The sequence below is a fragment of the Ornithodoros turicata genome, chromosome 7 (genome assembly GCF_037126465.1).
Source record: "Ornithodoros turicata isolate Travis chromosome 7, ASM3712646v1, whole genome shotgun sequence".
In the NCBI taxonomy this organism is placed as follows: domain Eukaryota; kingdom Metazoa; phylum Arthropoda; class Arachnida; order Ixodida; family Argasidae; genus Ornithodoros; species Ornithodoros turicata.
In genome coordinates this window covers 32775642-32802899 of record NC_088207.1, presented here as the reverse complement: position 1 = coordinate 32802899, position 27258 = coordinate 32775642, and the positions used below count along the sequence as shown (strand labels likewise).

At 46.2% G+C, this 27258-nt stretch overlaps 1 protein-coding gene across 2 annotated transcripts; it reads left to right on the top strand.

The window, feature by feature from the left end:
• Positions 1–6502: 6502 nt before the first annotated feature.
• On the top strand, positions 6503–26183 carry LOC135400873 (catalase-like). Of its 2 annotated transcripts, none has more exons than XM_064632833.1 (11): positions 6503–6649; positions 12445–12575; positions 15475–15626; positions 16202–16383; positions 18111–18290; positions 18430–18621; positions 18937–19089; positions 19153–19288; positions 20345–20493; positions 23040–23198; positions 26057–26183. In XM_064632833.1, the coding sequence occupies exons 1-11, from the start codon at positions 6593–6595 to the stop codon at positions 26069–26071; spliced, it is 1506 nt and encodes a 501-aa protein (XP_064488903.1). In that variant the 5' UTR covers positions 6503–6592; the 3' UTR covers positions 26072–26183. The 2 variants fall into 2 exon arrangements, with proteins under 2 accessions (XP_064488903.1, XP_064488904.1); XM_064632834.1 differs by having other exon boundaries at positions 6504–6649; positions 25793–26183.
• Positions 26184–27258: the final 1075 nt, after the last annotated feature.

Here is a 27258-nt window from a genome sequence, read left to right as displayed (position 1 = left end):
GTTACATGTACTCGGGAACTGATAACTAATAGTACTAAGAGCTCTAATTACGGACGCCTTTGGATTATCATATAGAAAGGGTAAACAAACATGGTAAGGATCGCAAGAGGATACACAGACACGGACCGAAACACAGGACGAGCGTTCTTTCAGCGTGCTTGCGTGACCGGGGAAGCTCCGCACACGAAGCCATTAAAAATTTATGCAACTAAATATGTGTGCGAATATCACCTGAAATACTTCAGACCACACCGATGACTTCCCACTGATAAATTTTTGAACACAGCTTTAAATGGAAAGGGGCGGTTGGTACCAGCGATCCATAGAAGGAGCAGTGAAATGCACCTCCACATTTTCTCGTTGCTGGCTGCGGCGTGATGTGCAACAAGTGACATACGAGCTTTTGCGAAGCAACGACTAGCGTATCTGACCTCGTGCGAGATCCTCACCCTCTAGAAACCCTTCACTCCTTCAAAGAACGGGTAAGTGAACGAGAGAGTCGACGTCATCGTGACGTTCGCAATACCGGTGGGAGACAAACCAGGTGACAGCCGAAGCGCATTAGCAGTAACAGGAATTTTCGGTGGCAGGTCTGCTGACGTCACGCGAGGCGATCGGGCTGACGTGGCTGCTTTCTTTTGGCGTTCTTGCAAATTTGATTGTGCTCCAATGAGGGCCAGTTCCCACTTGGCGACGCCCGACGCGGCGTCGTGAGCGGGCGGCGGAAGTATATAGAGGCGCATTTCCGCCGCCCCGTCAGCGCGCACGGTTTTCATGTTCGCACCACAGTAGCATTCCGTCGTCCAAAGCAGACGAAAAATCAGGAGGCGTGGCCTTTCTGTATCGCCTAATTGGTCGCCAGCAGTCGTTCTCGGCAGCTCTCGCCGACGTCGTGAAAGAAGTTCGGCATGGCAGTATTTTTGGCTCGACGTGTCTCCTCTCCCGACTCCGTAAATGCACGTCTATTTCCGCCGCCCGCTCACGACGCCGCGTCGGGCGTCGCCAAGTGAGAACTGGTCCCAACATACTGCACTGCGAACATATTGTGCACGGTGAATCGTTACATGAAACAGGGTTTCGAGCTATGTTAAAGATACCGTAACGCGGCAGGCAGACAGGTTATGTTGGCGGCGTAGATTAACAACTTGTTGCTTGTAAACCCAGCACAACAAGTTTTAGGGAACACTAAATATTTTAAACTTGCCAGTAAAATTGCGGTAAAACGTCTCTGGGCCACGTCTAGTGAGAAATAATCCCCAATTCGTCAAGCAACAGTGATCCATGTTCCCGACTGGCTTGCTGCTCATGATGACTACGTAGCGGACCGATTTCGTTTTAGACACAGCGTTATGCGCATGCAATATAGCTTCGCCGCCGTACTTGACGAGCAATGCGCAGTTGGTGGCGTCTTCGACACAGTGTTGCCCGTAATTTTGAACTGAAATTTTCTTTGAAAGACTATGGGCGCAATTATGACGAAAATGGCGGTGCGAGAGTACCAGGGCTCAGGCAACACCACGTAGACACAGAAAGCCTGCTTACTCGTCGGCGTGACGTAACAACTAAGAGTAAACCAATTGGGATCGTGTTTTCAACGGCCGTAGCCAATCACAGACGTGCTTTCAGCGGGCGCAACCATGACGACGAAGACTAACTAGAGCGTGTTGCACTTTCAGGTTCAAATTTGCGAAGTTAGCTGCAATCATTTGCGAGTTTCGCCGAAGGGCGAATGGCGGTAGCAGACTAATTCTGACATTATTTGTAGACGTAGTGAAGGAGGGAGAGGAGGGAATAAGCAGGCCTTCCGTATATAGGTAGCGTTGGCAGGGGCGCAGTCTACCGAATAGCTACATATTCGGAGATTGCAGCTCTACTGCTTTGCAGTACCTTTAAATGTCACTTGACTTCACTTTCACTTGCTCGTTTAAAGTAGACCTCTACTCGAGAAACGTTGTCACGACGTTGGTAGACAGACTGAAACCGAAACAAATCGGAGGGGGAGGGCGGGTTCCACGAATGGGCACTTGTTCGCTTTCTCCTACTGAAAGAAAAGTAGGACCGAAGGTCGCGTCCCTTTCAGGGACCATCGTAATCCCCTCAACACTGTGGCTTTCTTTCGCGATCTTATTCACCTCTACCTTCGAGCGTAGTTCAACTCTACCATATTGGTGGCGCTGTCGAACACTATGACGTCATTTTTTTACAAACAGGGAGAGGTCTATCGATAAAGCCTCCAATGATTTTTTTTTTATCGATTCAAGTGGTTCATATAGCGTGGGAAACCTGTAACCGTAATCTGTACACTGTAACTGTCACATGTATCTACCAAGCTACTATGGGAAATATGTGACAAGAATTCTTCCTCCCTGTCTCGTGAGTAAGAAATACGAGGAAATGCGCGGCTCCGACGGGATTCCCTATGGGAAACGTGATCACAATAGGGATCACATATACCCTTGCATTTAATTGTGTGCTTGATCCAACACTTGTTATAATAAACACCGTGGAGAATGGATGAGCACAGAATAGACAAGATAACGCGAGAAGGGCCGTTAGGTTGCTTCATGCAGAACGGATCGAGATAAATTGTTGTTAATAGGCGATGCAAGAAATATTCTTTTAACTTTATGGGCTTAACTTTAAGACTGTCTCATGGAAGGTAACACGCCCAAGACAGCAAGTAACATTGGGCCAGTACCGGTCCAATATTGGTAAGTAAACCTAGGCAATATTAGTCCCGTGTTGGCTGTGCAACATGGCCCAATATAAACTGATGAAATCGTCAGTGTTGGTCGGGTACTGCAAGCATGTCATGAGCCAATGAAAAGTCTGAATATAACTGTAGTTGTTACCGTTTGCCACGATTAGTTTTAAGGTGCGGCACATGGAACGAGAATGTACCAGCATATGACGCATTTGAATGTATGAGAGGAACTATATTTCTTTGGTATTAGTAATCTTATTTATTTAGTTTATAAATATTCAGGTACACGGACTTGGCAACAAGGTCGCACGACCACCATTGTGACAACTCCGCAAGTTACGGTGTACGAGTAGGCATTCATTCAGAACGGATCAAGTACTTCGTTTCTCAGACAGCGATCATGTATGTACGTTGGGGAGAGAGAGAGTTTTCACATCCTTCTTGCTCTGGCTTTTGGACAGCCCTGCAGAACAACCCATAATAGAAAGCGTGCGAAATCCCGGTGTCGCCTTCATTGGAATTCTCAGCCACGTGCCACTTCTCTGTCTTGCGGTGAAAACCAGCTCATACAACCATCCCGGAAACTCGAGGGGAATTTTGGGTGTTTCTCTGTGTGCACGGGAAAGTGTTAGTCGCCGCATGGATTGCCGGTACGATCGTTCGACTGGACACAATTTGTCTCATTCTGTCTCTTGATTATGGAAAATGACAACTGATATCCAGCGAGGGAAACCAGCAGGTAAACGCAAAATATGTGTCCGTCCTAAGAAGTGAACACGGCACTTCTAATATCGCGGATATAAAATAAGGAACTGAGATTCTGTGAAGAAGTCGAGGAAACGATGTCCTGTCCCGTCCGTTACACTTCCGCACTTGGCGACACCGCGTAACAGTCGCGCCACCGCCAGACGGAGCCTCTTTCTACTGCTGCTCTCCTGCTGCTGTCTTCTGCAAGCCGAAACGCTCCCTCCCATAACATCTCTCCAGTCGCTTCCTACCCCTCCCCCCCACAATTTCACTCTCACCCTCTTCGAATGGCATTTTCCTCGGTTGCCTACGTCTGGTGTCCCTATTTAGTGACTCAAGTCTGCATCGGTGGCAGCTGGTAGGTCGTATCGGTTGCGCACGATTCGATCCTAAGAGCTGCACTATTTACTTACGCTTGTGGGCTACATCGTGGGCAGCGGGTTGGTTTGGCGACTGCCTTGCTCGCTGCCCCCACCGCTGGTCTAATTGTACCCGACAATCAATATTGGAGAAGATTGACAGTAATTACAAATCGATGGAACGTGTACATACATACGCATAGAAAAAGAGTGTACCCGTTGTCATCCCGACACGAATGCACGGGTCAAATGCTGTACGAAAACGAAACACACGCACGTGCACTACGGGCATCCGATTGCAAAATATGTGTGTCGTGGTAATATGGCTGTGTGGATAAGCCTTTGATTTCAATCACTTGTTTTCCAGTTTTCTTGATTGAAAATTGAAACTTAAATTTGGATCTGAAAAAAAAATAAAGAAAAATACAGACATATCCACAGCTGCGTGACATCAAATAAAATCACTTCCAGAAGCATTTGTGTATCTATTCATTTGGCGTCAACTGAACCGCTAACAAATAAGTAGAGGGGTCGCCACTTGCTTGCTTGCTTCTGGAGGTGTACTTACTATTCCTTGTCGTAAAAAATTCAGTGGCGATTTAGAGGTAGATGCGAGAGAAATGCGTTAGCATTGGGAGCGTTAGATTCGTGCTCCGGGAACATTCCCTCATTGAGGGGATCACTTAACACCTCCGAAGTCACTTCCGGTGCACGTTCCCTGGTGCACCCTGCGCACCCCTTCTTCGGAGCTGGGGAGCCGGGGAACGCATTGCATTGGGCGATCCAGTATTGCATTGGGCGTTCCCTCGCTGCGCGTGCACAATGCATTGCCAAAGCTACTGGAAGGGTCCCTCGAAGGGCAGGGATCCCTCAGGGCTGAGCGAGAATACGGCGGTCAATCACCTTCGACTACTTCAATTTCAAATCATTTACCTCTATTTACATTAACCCTCTTATGTCCCCTTTGCGTGTCCACTTATACCTCTGCTTCGGTGAGGCTTCACCATGTCATGCACAGACACAAACACACGCACACATACAGCTTTTTTCCATTTGAGCTTCTCGTTAGCTGTCGTAACAGCTTATCGTGTGATGAACAGAGAGGCAAATTGATGAATTGTTGCTGAGGCTCAACAATCGCTCTTCTGCGTTGTCCAATCAAGTACTGCAAAGGCACCAAGGCAAACAAGTAAGGTGAATGTAGGTAATTCCTGGTGGATCCGTAAGGTTAATTGTGTGAGGATAACACGGAATGTATAATATAAAGTTCTAATGAAATATCAAAATACATTTAATAAAATATAATTTATAGCAAAATAAAATGTATGTGCACCATGATCGAATTCGTTTAGCGCTACAGTTGAAGCGATTTTAAGAAGACAATCAAATGGCGAGAAACCTGTGGTTGGACTGGGGGGCTAAGTGACGCTACGTTACATCTGCAAGAGGAAGGGTACTGTGGGACTGCTTGGGTCTCGAGTTCGAGCCTGGTAGTGTATTCTGCATAGATATGACGAGGATCAACCAGAAGTTAATTATCAGCTGGCAAACGCACATCAGAATTTGGAGACCAGTATAGTCATACTTTGGCTCGTCGCATTTGCTTTGTTTTTTAAGTTTTTTTTCTTTTTTTGAGTTGTACAGACTGTGGACAGATGAAGAGAGGACACCAAGAAGGAGTGGGGGACAGGGGGTTAGTATGAGTCCTGGGCCGACTTCAGGGGGAACTGTGACGACAATCGTCTGAAAAGTACGCCGAAAAACCCAGGGAAAACCTCAGACAGCAACAGTCGGGGCGGTGATTCGAACACGCGTCACCTTCCAGTCTCGGCGTGGAAAGCGATCATCCTAACCGCTATGCCACGAGAGCTGTTTCTTTCTTGTTTTCTTTTTTTTTAGTTTAAAGAGTTTATTTCAAAACAAACAAACACTGCTTTTGAAACGCGACTGCGAGACACGGCCAGAGATCCAGTTCCAAAAAGTTAAGTCGAAATATGGAGTTGTTCATTGATACGCAAGTACTTGTACTACTATTCTAATACATGGGAATCAAAGGACCATCTCATCTCACAGGTAACCCATCCCGGAGCTATTGTAGGCTGACTGACATCCAGATTTACACGTATTCCATCATTGCTATCAATATAATGTATTCACTTCGTTTATTTTGTAAGTGCCATTGATGTTCAGAAATGTACCTGTATTTGCATGTACTTATCTTTATGTATTCCGCGCCCGAGAATTTCTGTCAAACTTTTTTTTAATTGCTACCTTCACCTAACTTTGTATGTTTCTATGTACAACTTTTTAGGCCGTTTTTCTAGCTATGCTGCAGGGCCTCCCCTCCCATTGTACAAACTGAAATAAAACGAGCAACAACAACAAAAGCATTAGATATTATTATTGTAATAGTGATTTATTGGCCGCCCCTGCCCGGCTCCATTTGTGTGAGTCAATTGTTCTTTTTTTTTTTTTTTTTTCTAATCTAACCTGTCGAGACAATAAATACATCATCACACCATTGTTTAGCATATATAGCGTCCTACGTGTAAATCAATTGAAAAGATATTATTGTTAGCATGAAACATAATCGGTATCATCATATGCACTTCGAAATCGCGCGCGCATGCGCTACCGCTTCGTAGCTCTTTCCCTTCCCCTCACGCTCTGAACCGGCTGCCGTCGTGTATAAAGAGAAGGCGGCTGCTTTTCGTAAACACAGGTTCGCGTTGCTTCCACGAAGGAAAGTGTATCGCGACATTGCCTACAACCCTCCGCAACCATGACTTCCCGAGACAAAGTGGCTGACCAGCTCAAGGAATACAAGGCTAACCACAAGGTGTGTCTTGCCATGCCATTATTTTTTCCTCAAAAATCTAAAAGCTAGCGAGAGAGAGAAAAAAAAACGTACTCTGTGGCGATAGTCCGTATGCTATAGCCTGTTGCTGTTCTCGATGCTATATACCATCGTCGCTATAAATTTGCGCAGCTTGTTATCAATAAGGAAAAGGTCGAGACCCCGCCCCCCTTCTGTGTGTCACACATGTGAGGGGAGCGACGAATTTTGACTCTCATCTCGTTGGCGTAAACCCAGATGTGTGAGAAACGCAGCATACAAATTTGTTTGCGCTCTTAACGCGGGGAGCTGATGAGGACAGACCCAGACATGTCAAGCAAACATCCACGTACTGTGTGCTGCCAGTACAGTGTTTGCCGCCAATATACTTTTCTGTGTCTCAAAAAAAACTAAAGCTGCACCAGAGGCACCATTAAGGTATTTAAAGAGAATCCTTGGCCTCACAATCGGGGCGTGGCGTCTATCAAAACTTTATTCACGGCCCACTATTCCGTCCCGTCCAGGCGACTATATAGTTATCTGATGGCAGCTCTCCTCGATAAGAAACAGCTATTCCCGTCTCGCGTGTTTCTCGCTGCACGGTAAAGCCTTGATACATAGACTGTGTAACCTTGAGCTGTTTATCCGACGTGCGCGCCGTCCAATTTGGTCGTTGCACTTTTGCGAACCAACGAAACGAGTTTTTTTTAAGATGCCTGAGAAGCTCGGCCCGTAGCGGTCGGTCCGTCAGTCTTCTACGGCCGTTGTTGGCATTCTTGCTGCTCGCATAGGGCATGCACGTCGTGTGGGCCGCATAGAAAGCCAGCGATGCGTTGAAGAATATTGCGTAATTTCGCGGCCGCCGGTAAAGGCGACTGCAGGAAAAGTTGCCGCGTAAGTTTCTCGCTGTCGAGGAAGTTGCTGGCCGTCGGGCGACCGGAATACCGACGGCGAAGCGACGTAACGTACGGCCTTTTAAACTTGGAGCTAAATCTTCCTGCTGCAACTGCGTATAGCTTTTTTTTTTTACTAAATCACCTCGTTAAAGGTAACCATTCAAATACCTTTCTTTGGGCGCTACATTGCTGGTGTAAACAGGACGCTCAAGGCCATCCGTAAAGTTGTAAGCGAACTCATATCAACCACGATCGCAACTGGATGCAGTGTATACATTTGAACCCCTCCCCGGAGAGCAGCGTAGGTCTACCAGAAAGCAAAGTTATAGTCCTATAGACTTTCCAAAAGCCGAGTGTCATAACTGGAGAGTACAAAACTGTCACAGACTTAACACAACAAAAAAATAACAATTTGTATAAAAAATAAGTAGCAAGACTGGTTTGGTTGCCCCTCATTCTCGTCCCAAACTTTGCACTGATGATGTCTCGCGCATAGGGGACTAAATGTCTAAATTATTTTTTGTGTTAAGTCTGACAGATTCATATTCTCCACCTCATGGATTTGCCCTAGCATTCCCCTCAGTTTTGGTACGAATACATTTTATATGAAAATACATAGTAGTATGGACAGCCGACACGGGTGTCACCCCCACCCACCTCCTCTACGGAATTCCAACACCCCCAAAATGAAAATCTCTGCTACACAACAGATCTGAATGTTGCATAAAAGCTGCGGATGAACTGTTTCAAACCAAATCCTTGTGACTTCCTCCTCGCTGTAAGGATGCATTAATTCTTGGCAGTAATTCTTGTTTCCCAAAAACAACACAGAAGCACAACTGCAGGAAGCGACAATGATCAGAAACTTTGCCATTATTTCCCAGTTGCTTTTAATTTGTGACCCCACGGAATATGTCCGTAATGCAGTTTTTCTTCATCAGATTTGCAAATCCGAACGCGTCAAGCCTGGTGTTTTTGTCGTACATCGTTACTGCTTCGGCGATGTCTTTCTGCCCATACTTCTAACGCGAAGGTCGCGCCAGAGTGCTGCTCCTACTGCATTCGAAAGCATCCTCCGGAACGTTTTTCTTTGCTAATCTTCCTTGTTTAGCGTTCTCGGCGACACCGGATTATTAAAGGCCGCTTGAACGAATCTTCGAATTCGGTACAGTAGCAGTTTTTTCGAAAACGATTTCCAGAGCCACAAGTTTCGTGGCGCCGATCCTGGTACAGGTTAAACGTCGCAATTGCCCTCGCACGCCACGCCCAGGTTGCTTTTCTGTGTTGACGGAAGTGGCGCGCTGCTGCCATGAAAAACAAAACACATGCCTGCGCGTGTCGCATTATTTAATTGGGACACCTTGCTGTATCTGGCTCGAATCCCGTTTGCGTCCTTGCCTCGAATGAAAGTAGTCCGTATCGTACTTTCCGCTTTTTTTTTTTTCGTTTTTAGCTTTTTTTTTTTTTGGTCATGCCTGGTTCTTGTGGTTCACAGCTGTTGCTAGTACGCCTGAGTGGCACTATGGCAAAAAAAAAAAAAAAAGAAAAAAAAACTATGATGATTTAGGAGCTTCATCGGCAGAGGCCCATTGTAGACAGGAGGTCCTCGTTACCTCAAGCTGTGACTTGGTGTACCGCTGCGTAGGCGTTGCTGTTTGCGGGCACTTTATTCAATAAAGTATTATTATTATTGATGCTGGTGGTAATGTTAAAAATTAAATGAGGGCACTATGGCAAAAAGGGCTCATATGCTGTACCATCATGGTGCCAGTGTTGGGGGTGGGGGTAAATTTTTGACGGAACTCTTATTAAAGTTACACAATTTCGGCGCACCACAAACGTGGTCTGGCGATTACATGGTGTCTATACGGCGGTTGGCCCTGTAAGGATAACTGCTTAAAAACTATACATCTGCAGAATATGAGCTGGCCATATTAGAGGATATACATTAACACGTCATCGTAGAGAATATTGCCTCATACGATACGATATTTTGTACGGGGATGCAGCGCGCATGTGGCAAGCTCCCGCAAGGTTGTGAAGCTGTCCTTTATTCACCACTGTATATTAAGACCTAGTTTGCGTTGTGCTGATCTACGTGCAGTTGAGTCGGTTACTTCCATTGCTGAATGCCTAGTGGCACACTACGGACCCATTGATATCCGTATGGGGTTATTGAAACGTGACACGTGGCATTGCATCATAGACAATAGAGATGGATACAATTTATGCTCTCATTTCTCGCCAGAGTGCATTGCGCAAGCCCGATGAATACGCTTTTCTTCTTCTTCTCTTGACCGTACATAAGTAGATTGGGCATTGTGTATATCGTAAATTGAATTCGTGCATTCGTACCTTTGTTTATGTCGCAAACTACAGGTTCGTCAAGCGAAAAGCAAGAGTCCCTCAGAAACCGCCCTCGTATTCACAACAGGCAAAAATAAAAATAAAAAAGAAAAGATTATACCTATAAAGTATTTCTGAATTCGACTTGCAGCCAGGTGCAGGGAACATACCTGATTTTTAATCCTTACTACCATTATTCGTTTAGCTTTTTCTTCGGTGGAATGTATTCAGAAAATCAAATGGGTAAAACGATAATGGTTTCCGGCATTTGCGCCAAAGATAGGAAATCGCTAACAGTCTCGTGTCTAAAGCCAAGAACCAGTGATACTAAACCAAGGGCAGTGCAAAGCGCTCGTTATTAAAGAATACCGTATGTTCTGCTTGGTGATAAGCTATGAATGACATAGCACAGATAAAGCATAGCATCTGTTATTCATCTTTTTTTTTTCTCCTACATCGCATACCCGGTTGCACGTGTGATTATATTCCAGCGAGGAACAGGGAGCAGGTTGAGGCACAAGTGCCCCATGTAGCACCCATAGGAGCAGGAGCTCGGTGGTAAAGCCTTGATGCATTGCATAGGAAACTTGTAGGTTCTTGATTTTGCTGGTTCGCATTATATATGATCCTGTAAAGCAAGGCACAAGTTGCTGTAAAAGACATAACAAATTCAATTTGGCTCATACTGACTTCTCGCTGAACTTCGCCTTGCGGGTTAGATTAGTAGTGAACGATAGCAGGTTCTTTTCCGCCTGTTGCATGCGGCATGAAAGCGCAGGGCGTTGTAGCTAGTCTGGAAACCCTTTGTTTCGTTCAAGTGTTTGAAATCTATGTGCGACAGGAGGCATGCACCTTGCTTGACCAGTCTGCTGAGTTGGAGCGGCTTGCAAGTGGTGTCCCCATCTGGTTCTGCCTGGCACGACCCAGCGCAAGTCCGGTTTCAGCATCCATATCTGGGCCTCACGTTTCGCGTTTTTTTTTTTTTTGTTTTGTTTCTCTAGGGGAGCTAGGAGGGGTTACATGTAGAAGACACTCAGCACATTGCAAATTCGTAAAGGAGCTTCTGTATAGCTAATCGGTTGCGAGTTGTCCTTCCCTGCGGCAACCGGCAATACACCCGTTGCGAACGGCGACGGTTTACCCTGCCTGTTCCCAGGAGCTCTGCATTGTGCTTGCGTGATACAGGATATACGTGCCGGCCTAAAGTGACTTCCAGGTACTTTGACTTTCAATGACGTGATTTGAAGACTATCCGCGCAGTAAGTCTCTAAGCACGTCGGCGCCCCGCAACATCGGTGCCTTGGTACCCCTACCCTTACATTAAAGCTGCAGAACTTTTGCGATTACGGTATGCGGGATGCAAATAAACCGCCTCGTAACCGTTAGTGCTGCACATAACGTTGCTATTAGTTGCATGGTCGCAGCGCCGCCAACTCTGTCGCAGTTCTGGCTATCTGCCATCTGCCCCGGCTCTGTAGCCGAAGTTGTTCCACAAGAAATTTAGGCTGTAGAGTGGTTTGTCCCGATAACTGTTGTTCAAGAAGTATAGCTCTCGAATTCGAGAAAAAAAAGATACCAAAAAAAAAAAAACCGCAGGGTTTGTATCTCTATCTACGATCTCTCCGCGCGGTACTCACACACAAATTAACATGGCACAAAAAGCTTTCATGACGTCACAAAGCAAAGGGCAGTTATAGGATATCTTATTGGCAACTTTTATTGGCAGTCTTAATATATCGTACGCCATCGCCTTTGTGTACGAACGGGATAGCCTTGGTGGTTCTGCGCATGCGCAATACATAAACAGAGCGTTGCGCAGAACCACCACGCTATCCCTTTCGTCCACAATGGCGACAGCGTACTTTATGCTAATACTTACTATTATCCTAACGATCTAGTGGAACCTCCCGTATTGGAACAACTTCATTTTGCTGGTGATTGTTAGGGTGTTTCATCACGATAGGAGATATTCTACCCGTTTCTCGTGGTCATTTGGTAAAATAAGCCCTCTGACGTTATCGAAAAAAAAAAAAATCAAACAAAATGATAAGCCTGGAAGTGGTGACTAAAGTCCTACCTACTCCAGAAAGACGAGAGATACGTTTTACGCCAGACCGTTTGTGAGCAACGACGCTTCACTGTAGTCTTTTTGTCCCTATATATATAGTGACACTGATAGTGACAGTGATAAAACTGACAGTCCAAACTGCTTTTCATAATCTCTTTCCTCTTATTTTTTATGCTGTGCTTGCTGGTACGGTGCTGGACAAAACTTTACGGAACAGGCTCTGGCACTTTCCTTCCTCGGAGTGACACGCTAGTAGTAAATTGGACCGTACGGACTTGCAGACATGTGCTTAGGTAATCCAGTCTACCTAATCCGTATACGGCACCATTCGCTGCTAACTTATCAGCCTGAGGAAGGAATGCGCTGGAGCGTGTTCCGTAAATTTTTGTCCAGCACTGTACATAAAGTACTATACGTAGTGTGTTATAAAAATGGCTCATCTAACGTATGATGTGTGTGGTATTAACGCTTTTGGTATCTTTGTGCAGAATCCCGAGAAGCTGACTACGTCCTCGGGCTGTCCCATTGGCGACAAGACAAACGTCGTTACTGTTGGTCCTCGTGGTCCCCTGCTCCTGCAAGATGTTGTCTTCCTCGATGAGATGGCACACTTTGACAGGTACTTGCTTCCGTACTCGAAGTTGATCGCAAATTTGACTCCCGAAGACGCCAAGGGCAGTAACGGAGGTTTCTCAGTCCGGAGCTCCAACCAACAACCGAACCTTACATTCGTCCGGTTATGACCTCTGATGTTATTGAGCCAAGAAACATCAAACACTCGTCCGGTTCCCTGATCTACGTTCAGAAGGCCCACAAGCGCTCGCCTTAGTGCATGCTGCTATGCGTGTCAATTTGGAACACGTACAGAACACGAAGCAAAGATCCTAGTCAGTGTGATCACGCATTCGAAAGTAATGCACTGTGAGACGTCTTCGCAGACTCTCCCGCAGCCCTCGTACTCTCGCTGAAAAACGTCATGCGAGCCTGTTCATGGGAGCGTGCGAAACGTTCCTGTTCCCATGGTAACTATCTGCTCCTCCACAGGAAAATTCTTCCGTTTCGCTATGATCTCCGACGCTGCTGCGCCAAAAAACATCAGACATCATCTTCCGTTTCCGGTCGCGCGCTCTATATCGAACTCCTCTGAAAGCTCTTTCTTTGAGCTTTGTGTATTGTGCATAAGGGCAACGGTTTCAGCATCCCATATCTAGGCCTCACGTACAAACTCAACGTCTTTAAAGGGGTTGTGAAACTATTCCTAAACTTTTGAAGAAACAACATTCGATTTGTCTGCTAAACATGCACATCGAAACGCTGTGTTTCTGCGATCCCGCGTTACGAAGCTGTTGCACTCCCAAGGTCGCGTTCTGGGCGAGCTCCTCCGTCGCTCTCGACACACCTCCTCGACCGGTTCTAGAGTGACGTTTCAGAGTGGAGAAAGGAAGTGCATACTTTTCCGTTTCTCTGACGACCTAGGCGGTTGTAAAGGGAGCCGGTCACCGGAGAACGGCCTTCGTTATGGTGATCTTCCGGTACTTCGGGCAAGCGTGCACAGCTTGAAAAAAGCGCATTTTAAAAAACCCAACGGTAAAAAATAAACGTTCAAACGGGGACTGTGGTACTTTGCGTGTCGAATCCATGGACTACGACGTATGATACTGAGCCATAGGTTGAGCAGGTTGCATGTGGTTTCTCAAACCCTGGTAATATACATTCGTACTCGTATGTGAAACGCGAATTACGCGATCATATATTGCATAATCTGGCAGCACCTGTTGTCATCTAATAATCTGGCGCGAACCGTACTCTCCGGATCTCTTAAAGAGCTGGACTCTCGCCCCCTCTCTCACAAAATTTTTGTCCCTGGCCACATCCAGCCCAGCAACGCTTAGCCCTCAAAGCTCTCTTCACCTTTCTGGATACCATAGGACTCCGATCCTTATTATGAAGGGGCTCATTATATCATTCCCCGCCCGTATAGAATCGTCATATCATATACATCCTCTCCCCATTCATCCTCTCGCAAAAGTTGTTGTTGTTGTTCTCTTCCGAAATACATACTGAAATTGTGCAACGGTAAGTGAGAGAACTTCATGTGAGTGTTACCGAGTGGTTAATGTTTTCGCGCCTTTTTCTCACCTTGCATGTGTTCTGTTGGATGGTGGAGGAAAAGCGCACACTGAAAAACTGGCGGTCTCAGCAGATTCAAAGCGGCGTGACGCGGATAGCGGGACTTCTGATTCGCTGAACTGCTGAGAATCTAAGCAGATAAATCAAAATCCAGTAAACTCTTCACTGAGCGTTGGAGCTGAAGATCCGCTCCCTCATAAGGCACTGAATTGTCTCTAATTGCTAACACCAACCTGCATGGCGCGTCCATCATCCCTTCGTCTTTGTATAGGCCCGCAACGAAGCAGCGCGTCGCTATCGCTGCTTGATTCTTTCTTGCACATCTTTTCTCGCGCTTTCATGGTCGTCCCATGACCATCTTTTACAGTACAACGCAGCATACACATATCCGGTACTCTGTTATCCTTGCGCCAGTAAAGTCAAATGAAATCAAACATAACAGGTGCTATACCCTACAGCCACGGTCTGATACTGCGCTGCGGGCCGCGTCGGTAGTAAGTCCGCCAGTGGGTTCGCAGACGCGCGACGCTCCGCGCCCTTCTGCGCCGCCCATAGGCCGCTCCAGTGTGGCTCCAAACGTGGTGCTGCCAAAGTTTTCTCTCACATCGCGCAGAAAGTCGTGGGTTCACACAGTACTGCTATTGCATCAAACATTAGGAGCTTGCTCCTACTGAGAAATCCCGATGAATGCAAAATACGTTCCTGGTATGGATTGGGACTTTGTTTCGTTGTTGGAATACTGTCTGAATATTTAGTTGCTGGAATAGATTGCCATAGTGTGATTGGGAGACTATGAACGAAGACTAATTCGACGTCGGTTTTTTTTAGTAGAACCTGGTGTGACCAGGATAATCTTTCAATGAGCTCCTCCACTGGTATTTCTCAGTATTTCTTTAACTACTGGGTAATGCTAAGATTACCCGTGTGCACTGAAACCTGATCAGGCATAATAATGCATTCTACGCAAAAAAAAAACTAGAGGAGCATGAAAGTGATATAAAATACATCAGTCTCGTGTACCATAAGACTCTTCCCTTTGCTGCCATGCAGCCTGCGACGTCATCTCAGCCGCCCAATAGTGAGGCACGCGCCTTTTTTTTTTTTCTTGCTTGTTTTTTGTTCTATTTAGCGCTGCGCGTCCCGCGTGTCGTAAAGAGCACTCGACCGATCGCCTTGCTCCCGCACTGTACCAAAGTATTCTCGACAGCCAATAGATCTGACGTTGCAACACGGTAGAAGGAGCTGGAACAGTTCGTCGCCGCTGCGCACGTTTCCCGAGGGAACAATTTTGCGTAGCAATTGTTAAAGGTAGACGGGTAGAAATCCAGCGAACCGGTAAGGACCGGTCACCTTTGAAGGAAGCTAATTGCGCTGCGTCTTCATTTCAGGGAGAGAATCCCTGAACGCGTGGTTCATGCCAAGGGAGCTGGTGCCTTTGGCTACTTCGAGGTAACGCACGACATTACGAAGTACTGCAAAGCTTCGATCTTCAGCAAGGTTGGAAAGAAAACTCCATTAGCTGTCCGGTTCTCAACCGTAGGTAAGTTATGTCACCCATGACTCTCCAGGGGAGTGCGCCTGGTCGTGGACATAGCTTCCAGAAGATGGCGAAGAACGTTGGTCAGCGATATAGCGCCTTTTGTTCTGCTTTGCCGATGTTAAAGCATAGAGGGAGGAACCAACAAAAGTTAAGCAGTATATGTTGGGCTAGTTGGTGCATTGAAGTACAACAAAAGTTAACACGTTAATTTATGTTAATTTCAGTATCGTAATGAAAACCATCTTGAGAAGATATCACGAGGTACACGTTTACATTATGAACATTAGTATGCAGAAGCATTATCGTGGCTCTCCTCAGTTTTCCTTTCTTGGTCAAAGAAACAATTTCACAGCGCACCTGCGTCAGTGGATGTTGGTAGACAATGATATCAAGGTTGCGTGTTGTGAACTATCAGAGGACGCTAAAAACATGGGTGCAGGCACGCATAACCATAGTTGTCTCGCCTCGTAAAGTTACTAATTATCAGCCACCAATCTGTAGAGCGCTTGGACGATCTTGCTCTCCTCATTCCACACCTTCATGGAATGTTCGTTGGGCTGTCTTCGTTCATCTAGGTGGTGAGAGCGGGTCGGCCGACACTGTCCGTGACCCTCGTGGATTTGCTGTCAAGTTCTACACCGATGATGGCATCTGGGATCTCGTGGGAAACAACACCCCGATTTTCTTCATCCGTGACCCCTTCTTTTTCCCCAGCTTCATTCACACGCAGAAGAGGAACCCTGCTACGCACACCAAGGCAAGGAATTACTCGAAGCTATACGTGACTGACAGCCGTATTCTTAAACGAACCTCGACTTGACACCCCGTCTCGACTCCGGTGAGTGGAAGAAGCGCTCTTTCACTTGAGGAGCCATTGGGTTTCAAAGAAGCACCGGTGCTATACCGTGTGGTACTCTAAGAAAGCGTGAGGGGTTTCCTCCGTTCAGGGGTAGTTTCGAGACGAGGTTGATTCTAAGCCGCCCTGAAGTAACAGCTCGACCCTCCAAGCAAGTTGAGGATCGTTTAAGAATACTGCCCTGAAAGTCGAGATGAAAGTACCCATGTAAGACTTCATGTGCACGTGTCCGCGGCTTTCAGGTACTCTATAGCACCTAACTAATAAATACAACAAAAGAATGAAAAATGTTGGTCCATAACTCTGAACTGGGAGGAGTTTATTAAGTGTTTTTGAAAGACAACTTGTGGTTGAAAGGGTTTCTACGACTTGTCATGTCGAAGAAAACCAATACCTGAATTACTCTACTTGATTCATTCATCAGTCTTCATCGGCAAAATATTTTTGCTGAACGGTGTCCTATCACTGCGCAATGAAACTTTTTCGCAAGTGCTTATGCGCATAACCTTGAGGCGCCGGAGAGGGTTATCTCCGTGTTCACTAGATAGCGCATGGGGACGACAGAAGTGGGAACCAGTGGGGAGACCGCACGAACTGCCCCAGCTCATCGGTCCCACAGGTCCCACTCCGGACCGGTTTTGGTCCTCTGTGCTACCCACAGGGATTTGTTCTGGCACTCGCCGAGCGTGGTTCGCTGGAGAGCCTCTAGGATACGACGCGTATGTGAAAAAGAGGTCAATTCACTCCTCTACAAATCAGTGAAGGGGGCGTAACATACTCCTCATGGCTACTGCGGGCGGGGGTAGGGGGACGGGGGTTACCCGAAATCCACTATCAAGAATAAACCACTTAAGAATAAAACATCCAAGAATAAACCGCTTCAAAAATACACGGTTACAAATAAGTCTCCCAAAATAAGCTGCTTAATATCTCCGCGTATTATATCGAGATCACCGCTTAAGAATCCACCATTAAAAATACTTTCAAAATCCCTCCATCCAGCACGGAAGCGGATTGATTGTATTCTGGCTCGGGTTAGATCCGGGTATGTTAGATTAGCTTAGTTTCGGTTAGTTTGGGATAGTTTAGGATAGTTCGACCTTGTGAGGTTCGTTTAAGTCCCTTGCTTGCAGTTCACCATGCTTTGTGCAGTGGGGGCATACTGAGAGCCGGTTTCACCTCCGGTTTTATTATTAACGGTGGATACTTACGCGTTTATTCTTGAGCGTTTAGCGTTTATTTTTAACGGTTTCAAATAGGCTATACCCAGAATGATCGCAGTTGACGTGCGTGGGACAACCAATGGGATGGCTCACCGTGCTACAAGTTAGCTGCGATCATTAATCTTTTGCACGAAGTGATAAGTGTCGCACAAGCTGCATTAGCAAAGAACGTAATTTTATTAGCCTCTATTAACTCTTCTCTATTATGAAGGCAAAAGCAAGACTTACCAGAAGTCTTATGTCTCTATTGCAGTCTACAAAGGCAACAAAGTATCCAACCAGCCTTGAGTTGCGTGTTTCTTTATTTTTTTTTTTGCGAAGGGTGCGATATTTGTTCCAGTAGTTTGCTCGTTTTTTCACCGAAAGCCCATGGTCTGTGCGTTTATGCAATATATGTCTAACTAGGACGCAGACATGTTCTGGGACTTCATCAGCCTTCGTCCAGAGACTACCCATCAAGTGATGATCCTCTTCTCAGACAGGGGCATCCCTGATGGGTACAGGCACATGAATGGCTACAGCTCCCACACATTTAAGTTGGTCAATGACAAAAACGAGCCTGTCTACTGCAAGTTTCACTACAAGGTAAATGCAGTTTCTCGTGATAATGTCAACATGACAGGAAAGTATCGACACCTTCCACTAATATGCCCAGCAGCATGTTTTATGGAAGAGGGATAGAAACTTTGTCTTTCTTGTGCCATTAACACTATTTCTTTTTCAGACTGACCAGGGCATCAAGAACGTTCCTACTGCTTATGCTGAGGAACTGGCTGGTCGTGACCCAGACTATTCCATCAGAGACTTGTACAATGCCATTGCGAATGGGCAGCACCCGACTTGGACCATGTACATTCAAGTGATGACCTTTGATCAAGCACGCACCTGGAAGTTCAACCCCTTTGACCTTACCAAGGTAGAGCTGCAGAACTCCTCCCATAATTTTTGGCGCTCTTGGTCCTATGGCACCTCCGTTGATTGTCAAAATCCACTGGATCCAGTGCAGGCTGTTTGAAATTTTTAGTTAATTAGCCTAGTGGAACACGTACAGCAACACGTCGTTCTCAATTGCCAGTCAGTGGCCAGAATGAAGTAAATATGGGAGAGGCACACAGCCAAAAAGAAACCAGCACAGCACGAGTATTCCGAAGACTTTTTAATTTAACTATAGGCAGTTGGGATTGCATCATACGATACAAAAGATATGTAATAATCCTCCTTCTCGATGTAGGTATGGCCTCATGCCGATTTCCCACTCATTAAGGTGGGTAAGTTGGTGCTTGACAGGAACCCCAAGAACTACTTTGCTGAGGTTGAGCAACTAGCATTCAGCCCAGCAAACTTGGTTCCTGGTATTGAACCTAGCCCTGACAAGATGCTTCAAGTAAGCTACGTGCTCTCAACGTGTGCGTGCTTCGTGTTTGACTAAATCAGATTGAATCTCCAGGCAAGACTGTTCGCCTACAGTGACACCCACAGGCACCGACTGGGACCGAACTTCATGCAGGTCCCTGTGAACTGCCCCTTAAACAAGAGCGCTACTTACCAACGCGATGGATTCAGTACTGTCAACAAAAACGAAGGTACATAAAAGCAGGTTTATACTTAGTGTACTTAAGATTGTGGGTAATAACTTGGGTAACCTCCTCACCTAAGGTTGCCCTTCAGTCTCAGTTCTGGCAGATCTGGCTAGCATACCCTTGCCTTGACTGTCCCGTAGTAATCCCTTAGGGCTGAATTTTACCTTAATCAGCAACGTGAACATTCCTCGAATTGTTTAGTCTGTTAATTGGGACGGTATTTTATGACTCACTTCAGTTTTACATGCTCGCCTCACCCTTGTTCCAAGAAAACTCATATTCATCAATCTCTGATTCGCGTGTTCCCGTCAATGCTGGCCATACCATGGTACATGCTTGTAGCTGGGTATCACGCTTGATAATCGATGAATATGCACACTGCACGAACTTTCATGAACAGTGCATAGTGTACCTAGCTAGCCTTTGTTTGCAGCAATTGCATTTGGAGAGCTCCGGATTTGGTACGCATATTGAGCCTCCGCACAGGTGTTACCTTGATAGCATGAATGTCATAGGTGGACGCGAATTGTAAACGTTTCATAGAAATATTCTGTTTGAGACTATAGTTCACCATAGACACCTAGAAATATTTTTACTGTAACGAGTCAAGTACCAATTGGGGTTGGGTCTCGGTCTTTTGCATCGTGCGGAAACGTCAGCTCTCAAACTTCGACTAGGACTTTGTGAACAAAATATAGCGATCGCGGTTGGACCCCACCAAACAGTTTTTAGGACAGAGTAAGCAATCCACATTGTCCTGGTGAAGAATCCAGCTGAGCTTATGCCACTTTCACTTTTTGCAACAACTGTCCTCGCGCACTCTCACCTGAACGTGGCAGAAGGCTGTGGTGTGGGACGAATTCTTGTCTTGGTGCATGCTTCCCTTGATGTTGAAAAAGTGCACGGACATGCTCTCTGTAGCGCCTACCCATCATCGGTCGTAGTAACTACGGGCTTACTGCGGGTCAATTATTTACTGGTGCTGGGCAATTCAATGTCATAGTCCACGAAGTACACTCACAGGCTGCGGTTACATGATATCGCGATGTATTTTTGCAGAGGGTGCACCCAACTACTTCCCAAACAGCTTCCATGGTCCGGTGGATAACCCTATCTACAAGGAACACAAAGACCATGCTAGTGGAGATGTAGACCGCTGGAACAGTTCTGACGAAGACAACTTCACACAGCCTGGGCATTTCTGGAAGGTATGGTGACTCACTACGCTGAAAACTTCATGCGGTGTTACACATGACTTGAATTAAGCAATAAAAACAAACTTCCATTATACTGAAAGGTCGCGGGAGGAACAGCCAGACACACGCACGACACAACAGCGGTTGTCTCGTGTATGTCTGGCTGTGATTCCTCCTGTATCAGTAACAGCTCATCGATACTCGCTCGCATCAGCGCACTTCTGAAACCGAAGGGCTTTGATTGGCAGTCGTTTTGCGGGTGTGGATATTTTTCTATTGACCTCAATGGATATGATGCATTTTCTTCTATCAATTTTACAGCTGAGAAAATCAACGTCTTCAGAAACCCCGGATTCAGTTGTTTGCAACCAAGTGACTCTCACCGTTTGTATTTCCGGGCTCCAAAAATGAACTGATCGTGAAATTTGATACCCCATGTGACAAGGCGGATCCGGGACTTTCGTGCGCCGTGGTACTGGCGGCCGGCGCCTAAATGAAGACTCCTCCATTCCGATTTTGAGCCAGACGGAGCCAGGTTATTGAGGGTCTTGTTCATTCATAGTGCGCTTAAGGGAGCTATAGTATCGCCTTGCACAGAGCCGTATATTAAAAGGGAGTCTGGCTACTAATGGGTCATGCCTATACCTGAAGCTCCACCCACTTTTTCAGCTTTCCGACCAATGGAGTCTTGAAATATGAGGCGCTATCAATCAACCTATTCTCACTATTTGTCCCCGTATCCAGCATGGGCAGCGCCATTTTGGGTGGCAAGGGGATTGGATAGGATTGAAATGGATACCTCTCGCAATCTGCAGAACTAGTGGATTTTTGCAAAGTTGATGAACGTCACCTAGGGAGCGTAAGGCACGTCGGGAGCTGTCGTGTGCTTCCGTCGTTGCACCGCTGCCGGCAGAACCGCCTCCTGGGGCACATTCGGTCGTCACTCGTCAGTATGAGTTTTAAACAAATCTACATGAAAAGTTGGAATATAAAAGGCAATGTTTATATCCATGAAATCCAGCAATTAAATATAAGACTATACAGCACAATGCCGGTTTTGTTAGAATTTCGCTGTGATCGCCGCGATCGCAGTGTTCATTTGGCCTAACACCGGCGACAAAACGTATTTTCGGTTAGATATCGATGGGTGAGCATCAGTTGAAACTGATGAGTATGTGCATTTGCAGCGTAAAATCAGTAGTCTGAATTTTTTGTCACGAAATCACTGTTCACGAAATCACCCGGTTCACTGTGTCTGTTTTCGTCGCCATTTTGGGTGGCAGTGAGGTGTCATGGCGACCCCCTTGATAAAAAGCAAACAAATCAGTGGAGCGAAACTGATTGACAGATCGAGCCTCTTTTTGTGACTCCTCCCAATGACCAGACTGCCTTTTAATATAAGGCTCTGGCCTTGCACGGAAGTCCCGGATGCGCGATATCTTCCAACTTTGTGCTTTTTTTTTCTTTTTTTGAAGTGGAAAAAGTACAACGTAAAATCACTAAATTCATCCCAAGAGCTGCATCGTCTGAAAGTAAATGTTTTAATCATGTGCGGAATGTGGTTTATTACGACTTAGTTCGCCCTTGCTTTGTATAGAGACACCACGTGAACTCTGAGAAACTCGTGCCCTTCAAGCTCCCGAGGATGGGAAAAGCCCGGTAGCCATCCTTAGAAAGGGCTACCGAAAAGATAGGGCTACCGGTAGAATGTACCCGAACAAGGCCATACAACTAATGTAAACAATTGAAAAAAAAAATCTTACAAGAACAAAAGCTATGTTTGGCTTTCTTGTGACTTGTTGATTTTTTTGCTATAGTAGTTCCAGTCCCCCAAGTTGACGGCGCTGTTGTACCGTCTGACGTCATTTGTTTCTAAACAGGGATAAGTCTATCGGTGTGCAGCGATCAATTTGCTAATCATGGAACACACCTCTACTAATTCTGAAGAGTGCATGTGCTTCAACCGCTGGAAAAGGGGTGGGGGACTACTAACAAACTTACCAGATACACCTAAATCACCAGTTTGTGAAGGACACCTGACAAGCTGTGATTCGCCTCTGTTAACTGCAATGCTCTAGGATAGACTCTGTGTGGCTTCGTCAGTTTATACGTACATAGATCATCACTGAACTAGAGGGTAACAGTTATCCGGGTGTAGGAAAAAAAATGGCCCCGGAAGAAATGGTCCCGACGGCAAAGGCGAAAAAAATTGTCCCATCCCAGTAGCGCGTGGGAAACTGCCAACCTGGACATAGAAATGCAAACACTGAACTTGAACTAACCTAGTAATAAACTAACCAACATGCTGCGCTCTCTTTCCGCTGCTTATGTCGCAAGAAAGAGAAACTCCGGACGCGGGACCATTTTGTCCGCCCTTGCCGTCCGGGACCATTTCTTCCGGAACCTCAATTATCCTCAATTCATGAGCCCTGACAGGGTTACAAGGGGTCCTGCTCTTCAGTTGTGTGGCCTAGTCCATTGCATGAACTGTGCCATCAACTATACCGATGAACCAAACAAAATATGTTGCAAACTTTGAAACTGTATTCTTTGGCCAGATGCTGTCTGAAGAAGAGCGTGACCGCCTGACGACAAACATCGCCACCCATCTGAAGGACGCCCAGGAGTTTATCAGGACTCGTGCCACTAACAACTTCTCCAAGTCCCATCCTGACTGTGGTGGATCAGTCGCCCTTAAGCTGAACAAGCTCGTACAGGTAAGCGCATCCCTTTGTTTAGAGATAGGTTTAAGGTAGCTGCTGTACAAATCTTCCGTTACATGTGTGCATGTGGTCGTGTTCACATGAATGCGACAGAAGAATCGAATCCAAGCCCCCATTTCGAATGAAAGTGATATGTCTTCGCTTACAAAAGTGCGTATCGAGCCCCGTCTGATGGTGGTGCCACGCGGTGTCGTATAATAGAAGGTTAGAAATGCACTTCCGTCGCCTCCGGGCCGGGCATCAGAACATGGACCAGGACACTGGGTTTAATGTGCAAAAAAAATATAAAAAACCCAAGGGAAAATGACATAGGAACATACCTTGTTGTACCTGGACTTCAATACAGTTGTTTCAATGTGCATTTACCTGTAACTGCTGCCATGTCCATTTGGAACCTAGAGCTTGCATTTCCTCCACTTTTTAAAAATAGACTTGATTTCTCTGCCTTCAAGTCAAAGGTTTTACTGGTATTTGACCATTCCGAGAATTCTGAGAAACAGCACGCGACTATGTACTTGCTGCCATCTTCTCATCTATATCTGCAGCGGCAGACACTCAGCGGATGGGTTATTCATAATTCTCTCCTGTACCAAATGCGAATCTTTTGTTTCCGTGCATTGTATGAATGCGCATTCAGTCTCCGTCCCCTTCTGTTCAAGGGGTTAGATACGATGCGCTTTTCTAGCGAATATCCTATAAAAGTAGGTTAGCTGACTGCGCAGCTCCCCAATTCCCTCTCCCCTATTTCACGTGAGCGACCTAATTTGTCCCTCTCCCAAACGTAAACGCAAGGGGGTAACGGCTCAAGGTTACGCGTGCGTTGTTCCCGGTGTGCAGAGTACAGTGCCGGTTTCCGAATGCCCTTATTGCTGCCTTGTGAGTGGACAGACACTTTGTCACGTAGTTCCTTCAGACATTACCTTCTCTATTCGACACGCTTCTCTCGCATTCGTGTAAACGCGGCTTATGTGGACCTCTTCTGCAGAACATTTTTGCCATATGTTTGAACAAAGTCTTACCCCTGTCACAGAGGCTTCTTCAATGATCATTGAAACCAGTGTCCATTGAACATGTGCGTAGCGTCACCTAGCGTGTAAATTGTCAATCTTTCGGGGAACATTGAATATAATGGGCGTTGTGGAGTTGACACTTTACACGCTTGGTGGCGCTACGAGCATGTTCAATGGTAATTGGCTTCAGTCATCATTGAAGACTACCAGGTTGACAGGGGGTATTCTTGTCCTCTATGGGGGGGGGGGGATATATTGATGACTGCTGGGTAATACCAAAGCGAGTGTTTATCCATACCAAAGCTTGCCCATTGGTTCTGTGATTACCCGCCAGTTCATTAACTTGCTAGCAGTGCCACAGGGTTCATAGTCAGTAATCAGGCACATGAAGAGCTCAGGTTGTGTTCATATCGCCTCTGGTTGAAAGTGATGAGGGTGAAGTTGAAGCGAGATTAGGTACCAGTCGAAGAACGCGACCGCGTCTTAATGAACTGTGCGATATGGTGGCACTTGTCTTCCTGTTTCATGTGTGGGTATGTCTCTGTGTATGCACCTTGTTCTACCTTGTCACACTGACCTGAGCTCAGCTCTAATCTTTGTCTTTTCTACCCTGGTGTCATGTGTTATGCTCTATTTTCATGAACGTCTGTGAATACTCATTTTACCCCAGTCACTCAATGTTTCCTTGTAATCTAAATTCCAATACATTAGCGTACAATATATTATTTTTACACAAGCCTATCGAACTAATTTCCTTTAAACAGCATAAAAAACACAGAAGAAAACCTGCTTGTTTCATTTTCTCCGTCCATCCAACAATTGGCATCATGCGGAATAACTCATGCATAAGGAGAGAATGTGCACATGCCCAGCTCTCCCCTTTTTCATTCACGAGTTTGAAGAACAGTTCCCTACACCTTTCAGGGCGACCCAGCACTGAACGACACATGGCTTTGAAAAGTTCTACAAGGACACTTATAGGTCACGTGCTCTGTATAGCGCCCATAACCTTTTAGCATCGCTTTTAATACGATAAGGTTGCGTATTAATACTAGACCTTCACCAAGCTTCATCCGAGCGCTCTTTTCTTTCGTAGAGAATGCGTAGGAGAGCGGTAGGTATACCCTGTACTTTCCTTGCTTTCTCTGTCAGTCTTTTCTCCCTTTCAATTTCGTTTCTTCGCTTTCCTTCAGTCTCGGGAGGCATCCGAAGAAAGCAGAACGTCAGAGGTACTACAAAGTGCAATTATGCCATTTCGCGGGTCTACGGCAAGTTCACAACAGACGCACGATCGCTAGCCAACGGGATTATATTGCTTTTGAACGTGCGCGTACAACGCATGCAGATAATCGTAAGGAAACACAGAAAATGTACGCGTAGAGAACAGATTTGTGGATCTGTTGCTCCGTGCCGCTGGTCCCACAGTGTCGACTGGGGCAGAGGGACATAATCTGGGGGGGGGGGGGGGTGATCCCGTTAGATAGCTGGTCGTTCCTTTGTTGTGAATTGTGCCTTGAAAACCTCCTAGTTGGCATATTTAAGGTTCTCATACAAGAATTCTTTTTCGCACTCTTTCAGCTCTAAGGTCCTGCTGCTGGTTTGATGCACCTCCCGCACGGGAGTCGAGACCCTTACTAACCCTGTTTAATCAACCTCACCCACATCACTAACACCTTATTGTGATCTGCTGTGTGTTGTGGTGCGCTTCGTAACTGTATGGTTTGTGCTAGAGTAACATACTTCCTTATCTTATGATTTTAATGTTTGTGTGAAACTTTTGTTATTGTTGGCCAAATCTGCACAATATTTTGTTTTGTTTCTCTCCCTTTGCTGCCATTCCAGTCGTCGAGATTGTAGAACGTCCAGTCCTCTCAACTTGACTCCTGATTCAGCTTGTGTTACGGAACAATGATTACAGGCATTACTTTTGGCGGTGGATAGGTTTTTGAATAAAAGTTTTTTGACTGTAGTAGGATGTCTGTTCACTCATGAGGAATGCATGTCTGCGACTCCTGTTGGAGGAGGGCGGTGAAATCGAGTTTTTGTCCGGTGCTGACATCCTTCGGGCATACGACGCTGCGGGAGCGGCCACAGAAGTGGACACACCCGTCCTCCCCAAACCCACCGGTGACCCAACCCGAGGCTTCATGTGAAGCCCCCTACTGCAGCTACGGCTGCAGAGCGTATGTCTCAGTCATGCAGGAGGTCACTTAGTCACCTGAACGGACACCACCTAGTACTAGAGTCCATGAGACACCGGTGTTGAAATTAAGGATATTTTACACGACTATGTTTCTGGCGCGAGAGTAAAGCACTAATATGCGTATGTTTGGACGTAAGATTTACACGTAAGCTGAGTTTGCAGACATTTGTGTAGTAATACGCTGCAAGTGCCACCGGGTGCGCCTGAGGATAATCTTTGCAGCCCGGGGTTCTTTAACGTGCGCCAGAAATATCCTGCAAACGTTAGAAGTAACGAATCACACAGTGGAGTATGTGAACCCAATTCAGTGAGCGCATCTCATATCGGGGCGATGGTACTGTAGGTGTACTTTCTCTGCTAAATATCTCATCGTGCCCCCCACCCCCGACTAGGTTTCGGTGCATGGACAATAATTTACACAATTGACGCTTAACTGTGCAGTTAATACAGTCGGAGTGAATCCGCTCGCCTAGGAACCATCGCACAAACGAAAAACAAAGGTCATCATTTGATGTCCCCTTTCAAGTACCCGAGCCGTTTCGCCCCCCCCCCCGCCGAGTCAGTCACGACACCCCTGGGGTTGCGCGACCCACAGTTCGACAAACGCTTAAGGGGAGGAGCCTCAGAACGAGAGCAGACGGTATTTCAAACAGTTCAATACTTGGAACTATATATCTCGAACTGTTCGTTATCCGCAGACATATACCCTGCGGCACATCCAGCGTGTCGGCTAAAAGCTATTTACCTTCTAAAACAGGAATATGAATCTTCAGCACGCACAGCGGATGAGCACCTAATAATCACCAGTGTGACTCCAGTAACTGATTCTACGGATATTTCG